This window comes from Vicia villosa, unplaced genomic scaffold (assembly GCF_029867415.1).
Source record: "Vicia villosa cultivar HV-30 ecotype Madison, WI unplaced genomic scaffold, Vvil1.0 ctg.000399F_1_1, whole genome shotgun sequence".
Lineage (NCBI taxonomy): Eukaryota > Viridiplantae > Streptophyta > Magnoliopsida > Fabales > Fabaceae > Vicia > Vicia villosa.
Genome location: NW_026705179.1, coordinates 390,995 through 403,317, shown reverse-complemented (window position 1 = coordinate 403,317; position 12,323 = coordinate 390,995). Strand labels below are relative to the sequence as shown.

The window sequence follows — 12,323 nt, the reverse complement described above, 5'->3', positions numbered from 1 at the left end:
AACCAATCATCGTCTTGGATAATTAACGTAAATAACAAATTTGATACTCATATATAAGTCCTTGCGGTAGAACAATATTTTTTTCATACTACTCGGATATAACTGTGCACTTGGGGTCTATCGCGACATCATATACACAAAAATGTATAATAAATTAGGTATGAAATCAGCAATGCTATCGCGGAGGAATCCTCCAAATTTACGATGAAACCGTTGCAGGACCCAAGGATAAATGAAAGTTCTGGTGAGACTCGTGGACGGAGAACAAAGGAAAATCGTGAAGGTGAGATTTAGGATGATTGAATGAAAATTTGTTTATAATTGCGTCTTGGGAAGGCCAACATTTGTGGCCTTGTGTGTGGGGTCATCAACGATACTCTTGAAAGTATAGTTTCACGCCACTATGGAACGAGTCACAATGTTTGAATCAGATTTTACAGTGCCTCACACATGTTTTCTGTCTCTGTTAGCAAAACAACAATCACAAAAGAAAATCATTATTGTTGGAATAAATTCTAGTTAACCAATAAATCTAAACAAGATGATACAAGAAAAGGCCTCTCGCCATGTCTGGTAACTCTCCTTGCTATGGCAGGGCCTTATCATGTTTCCCTCAGACATCTCGTGACTCATCCAAATGTCTTGCATTTCACCTGAAACACCTCGCATTCGGAGCATAATAAAAATGAACGAATTTTGAATTTTCTTAAGACACACTCCAAGGTTTGTTAGGCCATAGTCTTGTCTTTTCTTCTCCTTCTTGGAAAAGATCTAAGTTGCATATTTTTGAGCGAAATTGTTTGTTAGAAGTTGATTTCAAATTCATCTAGGGATGATGGTGAAGGAACATGTGTGTTTGTTGATGGCCCCAATATCAACTTATTTAACTATGCATCCTATATTCTATTCGTACCGGGTCGAGAGCGCATATAGAATATGAAAGCCCTCAACTTTGGTCTCTCCCATCCTCACTTCACATGTTTCCACTAACATCTATTTAATGCATAGGGCCACATTAGAAATGGGACAAGTATAATTTATTATTTAACCACCAATTAAACCATCCAAACACTTTTAACTTCTTGTCGTCATTTTGGAAATCTCTATTCATGGATATTCAATTATTATAAGGACCACATAGGTCAACATGATATTGGATACAAATCATATCAGTCGCCATAAACTCATATCCTTACAAGATTAATTACCTCAATCACTTCTAATGGGCCATTAATTAATTAGTCATGTATGGTAATAATAGATATAGAAGAATAATACTTCCTTAAAATATATTTTATAGGACGGTTAAAAAAACACTAAATCGAACCGAATCATCTAATCAAACGAATTTAAGTTTAAAAAATTAAATAGAACTACCGAGTCAAACTGAAATTAAAAAAATTAAACAAAATCATTGAACGAACCACCGAATCAAACTAAATTGAAGTTTAAAAAATTGAGCCGGATCATTAAATGGAAATGAACTGAAGTTAAAAAGACGAAAAAACAAATTTAATTAGTAAACTGAATGTATTTCATAAATAGTTCTTTAACCAAACTAAATGATAAATAAATCAAACCAGAATTAAAATCGAATAAAAATTAAAAACATATATTTTAAAAATAAGTTTTAATTTTTTTTATTAGAAAAATTCAAAAAAAAAATACAATGATTCGATTATTTAACAAATAATTTGGTTTGAGGAAAACTATCTTCTAACAAATTAGTACGATTTGAAGATTTGAATTTTCGAACTGGTATACTAAACTGATAATTTTGACTCGACTCAGATATGAATAAATTAAAACGGTTCAGCTTAATTCAAATAGTTTTTTTAATCGTTATACAACCCTAATTTTTTAACATACCATTATAATGAATAAGTTTTGAAAATATCATGTGATAAACTAGAGTTGGTTTTGCTAGTATAGCTAGTAGACAAACACCATTGCTTTACTAGTCAAATAAAAGCACTTCATTAACCTAAAATCCATTAGGTATAATATAAAGTGTGAAAACCACCAAACTTCACTTTCCAATGAAAACCACAACCCACATGATGATGCTTGGGGAATTCACAAACCCCAAATCCCAGCCCCTCTTTCTCTCATCGACCCTACATCAACACCCTCTTCACCAAAACTAAGTGTAAATATATTTATTATTGGCCGACAAGTGTCAAGTATTGATTGATACACACACATCCAAGTGACAAGTTTTTGCTTGCTAATGAGTCCCTATCACTCACTATAACCATGTGTGGCTTATGAGTATCCCAACCTTCCATTCCTAACTCAATACTATTGAAATCACTAAAAGTAAAGAGTTTGTGTTGTATGTGTGGTCAGGGGCTCACTGAGGGACCCTGAATAATGGTTCAAAATCCAAACTATACAGACTGTTTTCCTTTGATTGTTCATACCACATGACTCATGAGTTTCACTTTCATCCCAAACCTAGCTACCTTACACAAAATACTATACCCCTCCTTCATTAATCAAATGTGGACAAAAAAAATAAAATAAAATAATTCAAAAGTTAAGAGAATATTTTTCTTCTTAATATAGAATGTTTGGGTTCACGGTGAATTTTATTAAAAGAAAACTTCTTCACCCACCTCCTAACCTTCTTGTTCACCCCTGGTGAATTTACCACACTACCCCTTGTTTCGGAAGTTCATTTTCGAAAAGGTACTTTTTTTTTGTTAAAAAAGGTGTTTTCGGAAATGTATCTCCGAAAACGTGTTTTTTTTAATATAAAATATTGATTTCGGAGATGCATCTCCGAAATAAAGTTACTTTTCAGAAAATGTGGTGTTTTCGGAAGTTCATCTCCGAACGCACCCCCTTGGAGGAATTCGGAAATGAACTTCCGAAATATTCCAAGACCAAATTGGTCTTGGAATGTTTCGGATATACACTTCCGAAATAATTAATAATTATTAAAAAAATTAAAATCAAGGTGAATCAATACAATTAATAGGTATAAAATCAAGGGGAATCAATAAAATCAAGGTGAATCAAAACATCCTAAACTATTTGAAAGTTAAAAATTATTTTACTAACTTATATAAATCAAAAACATTTTAATTCCATAAATAAATTTTGAATTATATAGAATTAAATATAAAATTTATTTATTAAATAAAATTAAGACAAAATCTTTTTTTTAATTTTTTTAAACTAAATAAAAAATTATCTCATTTTTAATTATGAATCAGAATAGAAATATAATAAATATATAATAATAATATATAAATATATAATAATTAATATATAAATATATAATAATTATTATAAATTAAAACACTCATTTTTTTAATTTTTATAATTATTATATAAATATTTAAAAATATAAATATATAATAATTTTTATAAATATATAATAATTATTATAATTATTATATAAATATATAAATTAAAACACTCATTTTTTTAATTTTTTTTGTAAATACATAATGATTATTATAAATATATAAATATATAAATAAAAAATTATAACTCATTTTGTAAGTGAAATTATTTTAATTTTTTTAATTAAAATTATTTTAAATTTTAAAATATAAATCAGAATAGAAATATATGATAATTATTATTCATAACTAATAAATTATATCAAAATATATAATTATTATTATTTATTACTCATAAATTATATCAAATTTATAATATATAAATTAATTCATATCCTAAAATTAATTTTTGGAATTTTTAGATTTTTTTTTTGTTTTTTCGGAGATGCATCTCCGAATTAATCAAAATTCCAATTTTTGGGATTTTTTCGGAAATGCACTTCCGAAATCTGAAAAAATTTTGAAAAAAAATATTTCGAAAATGCATTTCCGAAGCAGGGGTAAAATGGGATTTTCGCTGGGGGTGACCCCATAGGGAGGTGGGTAAAGAAAAAACATATTAAAATTATAGTCATTATAATTTTTTGTTTAGACCGTGCCGATGTAGTATGATTTTGTAAAACTATTAATGTGTGGGAGTGTTATATAAGAAAGATGATTTATATTAAGGAAATGTTAACTAGTACTCTCAGGGTAATGATTAAGACTTTAAGATTATAAATTTATATCGGTAATTTGCGTATTTAATGTCTCAAAAATTAAATTTTAAATTTTCTATAAAATATATTCTTTTTTGAAATGCTTAACAATTGTTCTGAGGGCACTGGTTAGCAAGACCTTTTATATTAATATGAATTTTGTATAGTCTCTCATATGGATTTTGTATAGGATTTTGTATAGTCTCGCATAACATGAAAGTCCGTAAAGAGTATATACACATACCTACATACCTGCATTTTTTAGTCTAAAAATTATAAAAATAAATAATACTGTTTAGATTTGCAAAAACTTGAAGAAAAAAAAAAAGACAAACACATTATAAGTTATATACCTAAAATTTTCGTTCATCTTTAAAAGATTGTGGACAAAACAAGGATATTTAACGGGTTAGACTAGTTTTATGCCACTCACAACCGGCACTAAAGATATTTTTATGCTATATTTATATAGTTTTAGTTTGATTGATTTTTTTAAAAAAAAAACTCTTTAAATAATGTTGTATAATTAAATAATGACAGATATTTAAAATCTATAATAATAATAATAATAATAATAATAGTAATAATAATAATAATAATATTTAGAGTATTAATAATAATCATTCACAATATGTGTGAATATGTATTGTTTGATTTGTTAATTTAAAAATCACACATATAAATAAAAAATATTTAAATTTTTTAATATAATATATCTACAATTTTTAAAATAATTCTAGCATTATTTTTTAATTATGATTTTTGTAAATAATGAGAAGAGTGTTTAAATAATTTAATTTCATTATCAATTAAAATAAAATATTAAATAAAATTGATTATAATAATTTAATAATTTTAATCTTAAATCACCTAAAATATATTAATTTTAAAAAACTACTTTTAATTTAAAAAACTATTATAATTATATTAAAATGATTTAATTATAAATTTTGCCTCAAATCTCGAGATGTGTTAAGCAGCCTTCATCCCCTAATACTAGTGCAATGGGTGAATTGAGATAAGATGGTACAAAATTTTAATTTCAATATTTTATTTAAAGTTTTGGTAAATATGTCGTATCTAATTCATAAAAATGCTTAAGTTCAATAACTTTTTTTAAATTATTTTAGTTTTTCCCAAAAAAAGTAATTATATTCGAAGTGTGACATATATTAAATGTGAGTGCATCTCCTCTTAGTCATTTCTTAGTCAGATTCAAATATAAATACCTCAATCCTATTGGTCATCAAAAGATAATTATCCATATAATTTGACATCAATAATTTCTCATATCAAACCATCTCATTTAATAAAAAAAATTAACATAAAGAGAATAAATACATCCTTTTACTAAAAATTCTTTTATGTGACTTATTCCCACTCCATTAACCAAAACAGAGCCAAAAAAACACACTCTCCAAACCAATCTCTCTTCTCTTCTCTTCAAATTCTCCATATATTCACACATTCTTGTTTCTACTCTCTCTCTCTCTCTCTCTCTCTTCCACCTCTTCTTCTCTCTCTATGAAACTAACTTCAATAAAACCAGAAAAAGAGAGAGAAGCCATGAGAAACAGCATACGATGTTGCATATCCTGTATCCTCCCATGTGGAGCACTCGACGTAATCCGCATAGTACACTGTAACGGCAGAGTAGAAGAAATCAGCGGCACTATCAAAGCAAGTGAAATCATGAAAGCATATCCAAAACACGTCCTCAAGAAACCCTCATCTTCTTCCTCACAAGACGGCAGCGTTGTTCCTAAGATCGTCGTTGTTCCGCCCGACGCCGACCTCCAGCGCGGCAAGATTTACTTCCTCATGCCTCTCCCTTCGCCGCCACCAGAGAAAAGTAACCACCGCCATGTGAAAAACGGTAGAAAGAAAAGAAAAGAACAGAATAATAACAATAACAATAACAACAACAATAGTACTGCTGCTAGTACTACTACTAACAACAACAACAACGTTGGAAACAGTGGTTTGGTTGTGTCTTCTGATCAGTACTTGACTGAGATTTTGTCTGAGAAACTTTCGTGTCAGAGAGACAGAAGAAGAGGACGTGTTGCTGTGTGGAGACCTCACTTGGAGAGTATTTCTGAGTCACCGAATCATCTATAACGGTTCATCTTCTATTTTTTTCTTTTTTTCTTCTTTGTTCTTCATCTTTAAGCAACCATTGTCCATTTTTAATTATTTTAAGAACATGTGTTTATTTTCTTTCTGTTTTTGTTATTATTTTCTTAGTAAAGAAGAAAATAAACTCTGTTTCTGCCAATTCTGTGTACATATCAGGTTAATAATAATTAGATGTTATATATTTTGTATGGTTTTTGATATTGTTAATCAGATCAATCAACGGTGAATTTGACAGAATCACAATATTTTCGCGATTTCAATAAAAATTACATGATGTCAAATAACAATTTTCTATTTTTTTCTATTTTTTGTGTGATATTTTTAGGGTGTGTTCATAGTTGAGGTGCAAGGAAGAGATGAAATTATTGGCATATAGGAGAAAAAATGGTTTTAATTAATTTTATTGGGTTTGGTTCTGGTAAATCAGTTTTGGATTATAGTAGAATGTGATTGAGACATGATCCATGTTATGCTGTTCCTACTACCATTGGACTAATATTCATTCTATTCACTGTTATTATACCCATTCACACTGTCATAGGAAAAAAAAATAGTGTTCTGTTCTGTTCTCTATTCATTGGTGTCTGTCATTCTTTAATGCCACAGCATGACATAATGCTTCCATCACTTTCCTTACATATCATGATACAAACAATTGATGAGATAGTTCAACTGATATGAAGTAGTTGAGTTAGATCAGTGTAAATTGAAACATGATTCAATCTCGAGTAAAAACACTTTTTTATAGTCTCGTAAAATATGAATCAGGGCGGTCTTGAAGGGTGGACAAGGTGGGATATCGCTCTCAAAATTTACTATTCTAAAATCATAACTAAAAATAATTTTATAAAATATTTGTCACAGTCAAATTAGTGATTATGTCATGGTTAAACTATGAATTGAATTGATTATATTTTCCATCTTTACAAATTTTATTTAGTGGTGGAATTTTTTTTTTTTTTGTATTAAATATTCCTAGTAGATAGTATAACTTTATATAAAAGAATAAAAAATGATTGGGGACCCCCAAATGATGGAGTACAGATTCACCAATGTGTATGCAGTGTAAAGCCAAAAGGTGTACTTTCTCCCACAAAATGAAAATGGATAAACAATATGAAAAAGACCAAAGTAGATGATTTTGAGGTTTGAAGGAATTGAAAGTAGCCACACCAAAGGTGTTTGCTTTCCACCACTTTTCTTATATGTAATCATGATTTACTATAGTTTGCACTTTCCTCTAAATTATTAATGGGATATGCTTTTAAGCAATTTGTTCTAATTATTAGTGGCCATGGCATCCTGTAAAGTTGATTGATTACATTGGAGTTTTGACCTATCTAGTGGATTGGTTGGATGGTAGATGATTGAGCCTTGGAGGAAGCTCATAATTCTTATTCTGATTCTCATTACAAATGATCCAAACATATATATTCTCATGTTTTCTTCAATCAAGATAAGTCCATTGATATGATTTCAGATCTGAGTTTGAATACCATTGTTTGATGCAAGAACCCCATTGATATATAATAAAAAATTGGAAATATTTTGTTGTATTTCCTTGACCTCCATTAACCTTTGTTATGCATCATCCTCTACATTTTTTAAACTTTAAATTTTAAGAGTGACAAACCGTTCTCTCTTCCCACAAAATTCAGTAAATTAGAGTAGACGATATTGACATAGTTGAGAGTGTGGTTTCAAAACTTTGACGCATTTTGAAAAAATGAAAGCAAGACAGGCCGGACATACCTCCTAAAGGCTAAAAAGTGCAAAAATATTTGTTAACGTCTTAGCTCCAAAAATGCACTAAAAAATACTCCTTCCGTCCTAAAATATATGTCATACTTAACACTTTCACATAGATTACGAAAATATGATAAATGAATGAAAGAGAATATCAATTTTATTAAACTGTCTTAATTTATTATTGATGTATTCAAATTATCATTAATGCAATGTGAGGGAAATATTACCTTCATCTCAAATTATAAGACGTTTTGGGAATTTCACACGAATTAAAAAAAATGTAATTATTACTTTATGCAAAAGTGAAATGATGTATAACTTTAAAAAAATGCACTTCAATAATTATAATTGAAATGCAAAATTAAAATTGATATAATGTATGTTAGGAAAAATTGTATTAATGTTACATTGGAATTTGAATTGTAAAGCGACTTATAATTTGGAACAAATTTTTTTTATAAAGCATCTTATAATTTGGGACTGAGAGAATAGTAAATTTGGAACAGTAATTAGAGGATATAGTTAGAAGATAAAAACTAAAATTGTATAACAAATGAAAGATGAAGTAGGATAGAACAAACATATTACTAAAAGATGCTGATTTAATACTTTAACTTGTTTAGTTCCGCAAAATTACACATGCAAAATGGACATATCAGATTGATTAGACTCATTTTGTCATCCTACTAAATCTTTAATTATAAAATATTTATTGTTATTTTTTAATCTTTTATCATAAAATTTTTATTCTTATTTTTTAGTTTTTTACCATAAAATATTTATTATTTTTTAATATAAATAGTAGTAATAATTAGAAGTCCTACCATCTTGGGACCAAATAAAAAGTTGACAGACTGAGAATACTTACTTCATCATGTATGTGTGAATGATCGAATAATTGAAGTATGATATTATTGCACAGATTATTTTATTTTCTGTGTCAGTGCTATCAGGTGAACTCATTAACCTACTTGTCACAATCTCTTCTCTCAATACTGATTTCATTTACAGAATTAAACCATTCTCAGCCTCTCTTAGCTTGGAATATTATTACCAAATTTAATGTCTATAACCACAATATTAAAGTTTTTAATACAGTGGTTGATTTGAAATGCTAACTACTCATTCATAATAATTGATTTAAAAAAAGAAGAAGAAGCTAAGTACTAATGTACCATAGTGCCACTCTGTATTTTATAGAGTAGTTCTCTGTCTACATAGGATTGGTAGAGCATTTATTGAAGCTGACTAGATCATGTTCCTCTACGATTAGATCTTTTCATTACCACATACTTTCATTCTAATGTCGTATTCTATGACTAGATTTAGGTTAGCATGTTTTTTATTTTATGTTTTAAAAATTAATGAATGCTCCAAGTACATGCATGGTTGAGTAAGAGTGTTCTTGATTGTCACAAGAAAAGTTGTTATTTTATATCAAATTTAGGTGACAAAAATAAATTTTCATTTGTTCTTTGAGACATTAAAATAGATTTTAGGGACACACCGATAAAATCAAAGTGTCTATACAATATAGAGTATAATATAGAAAGATAATTTTTGAAAATTGAAAGAAAACATACTTGTTATGAATTTAATGTATTTATTTCATTTATTTATATGCATAAGCAGATTGGTAACAAATTATACCGATCATTGCATAGACATAAGGAAAATAGTAACTAATTTACTAAGATAATAAAATTATTGTATATAAATAAGAAAATTGGATAAATAACATCTAACTAAAATTAAAATAATTATTAAAACTTATATTTAATGTTTGTAACGATACCCTCCCATTCAAACATCATTGTTCTTGAGTAGGGTTGGAAATGAGTCGAGTCGAGTCGACCTCGCCTCAGTTCAGTTCGACTCGTTAAGAATTGACCGAGTTCGAGCTCACGACGAACTTTTTTTTCAACTCAAACTTGACTCGTTAAGAATTGATAGAGTTTTAGTTCGAGTTCGAGTTTATCACAAACTTTTTTTCAGCTCAAACTCGACTTGTTAGAAGTTCACGAAAATCTCGGTTCAACTCATTAGGTTTATCTTGTTAGGTTCAACTAGTTTATTTCACGGACTTAAAAGTTATTTTTAAAAGTATATATATATATATATATATATATATATATATATATATATATATATATATATATATATATATATATATATATATATATATATATATATATATATATATATATATACACGATGACACGATGTTAAATTAATATTTTTTAAATAAAAAATGTAAAAATAAAATAAAAATTATAAGATCGAAATTTATACGATGTTAATTTTATTTATATAATTATTTGTAGAAATATTTTGCTCACTTGAGAATATAAATTATCAATTAAAACCGTTAGGTTAAAATAAAATATGATACTAAGAGTTAGAGCAAATCTTTAAACCTACTCTTAAAGACAATATAATCTATCTCATATATAATCGAATTAACTCATAAATCTAACGAGTCAAACTATGTATAGTTCAAGTTCAACTTATTTGGCTAACAAACTTCGTTTTTAACTCATACTCAGCTCATTTGGTTCATAAACCTAGTTCAACGATTTAATTTTTGAATCGAGTTTCAAACTATTTTCGAGTTAATTTGGTTCATTGTCAGCCCTATCTCGAGGATGAACAAACACAAGTTTCATATTTTAGAGGCAAACCTTTTTATTTGATTGAAACATTAACATCTTGAACATTTCACTAATCATCTTCATGTGGAAAATAGAAGAAGCTTCGGATATGGAGAAGCCTTTTGAAGAAGATGAAGTCAAGGAAGCTCTTTGGTCGTGTGATGGCAACAAGAGTCCGGGGCCGGATGGTTTCTCTTTGGAGTTCTTCAAAAAATTTTGGCCTACCATTAAACAAGATGTTATGAAGTGTTGTAAAGATTTCTACCACAAAGGTGTCCTTGTGAAATCTATTACTTCCTCCTTTCTTGCTCTCATTCCTAAAAAGAAAAACCCGCAAAACTTGTTTGAGTACCGCCCCATTTGCCTAGTGGGGAGTATTTACAAAATCTTAGCAAAGATTCTAGCGGCAAGGATGAGAAAGGTAGTGGACAAGTTGGTCTCCCAAAACCAAACGGCGTTCGTTCCGGGAAGAAGTATGATGGATGGGGTCTTAATGGTGAATGAGACTCTTGATTGGGCAAAGAAGAAGAAGAAGGGGTGTTTATTACTTAAAGTGGACTTTGAAAAGGCTTATGACTCTATTTCTTGGAATTACCTAAGGTGGATTTTGGAGAAAATGGGGTTTGGTAAAAGATGGATGAAATGGATGGAGACTTGCATATTCACTAATTACATGTCCGTTTTGGTGAATGGAAGTGCAACTAGGGAATTCAAGGTTCAAAGAGGTCTTCGCCAAGGCGATCCCATGTCGCCTTTCTTGTTTGTTCTAGCTATGGAAGGTCTAACCGCTCTATCTAAGAAATCCGTGGAGTTGGGAGATTTCAAACCTTTCAAGTATGGAGCGAATGACCATGTGGATATTCTCCAATTCGCGGACGACACAATCATTTTAGGAGAACCCACTTTCGACAATCTTTGGAGCTTAAAAGTGTTACTTAGAGGCTTTGAATTAGTTTCCGGTTTGAAGATCAACTTTCAAAAAAGTAACTTCTATGGTGTTAACATTGGAGATTGGTTTGTTAAATCGGCAACTACCTTCCTTGCTTGTAAAAAAGGTAGCTTTCCGTTCAAATTCCTTGGTGTTTGGGTGGGCGAGGGGGCTTGCAAGAAGAAGGTGTGGCAAGAGGTGATCGACAACATCAAATCGAGACTCACAAATTGGAAGGGAAGAAATATATCCATAGGTGGGAGGGCCACTTTGATCGGATCCGTTCTTAATGCTATTCCTATCTTTACTCTATCCTTCTATAAGGCTCCAAGCAAAGTCGTTCAAGTCATTAGAAGCCTTCTTAGTAATTTTTTGTGGAGCGGAAATGTTAAATCAAGATGCATTCATTGGGTTAAATGGGAGAATGTTTGCAAACCAAAAGAGAAAGGAGGGCTAGGCATTAGAGATGTGGGAGAAATGAACAAATCCTTACTTCTCAAATGGAAGTGGAGGATTATAAAGGAAGATAAGGCTATGTGGAGTAGATTCTTACTATTGAGATATCACAATCCAAAAATAAAAGTGATGGCTTCAAGTAAGGATCTTCTAAATAGGGATGACTCTCGTTGGTGGAGAGACATTGTCCTTAACGACATCAAAGAGGACGATTTGGGGGAAGGTTTCGCCGATTGGATTAAGTGTGATTTCAAGAAAGGTAACCACATTCTTTTTTGGTATAGTTGTTGGGTGGAGGATCAACCGCTTCGTTTTGTCTTTCCTCACTTGTTCGAGCGTACAACCAACA

At 29.6% G+C, this 12,323-nt stretch overlaps 1 protein-coding gene across 1 annotated transcript; it reads left to right on the top strand.

Annotated features, from left to right (window-relative positions):
- The first annotated feature begins 5,419 nt into the window (after window positions 1-5,419).
- On the top strand, window positions 5,420-6,371 carry LOC131627732 (uncharacterized). The gene has a single exon (XM_058898587.1). It carries the CDS (start codon window positions 5,576-5,578, stop codon window positions 6,170-6,172), a length of 597 nt encoding a protein of 198 aa, XP_058754570.1. The 5' UTR covers window positions 5,420-5,575; the 3' UTR covers window positions 6,173-6,371.
- Window positions 6,372-12,323: the final 5,952 nt, after the last annotated feature.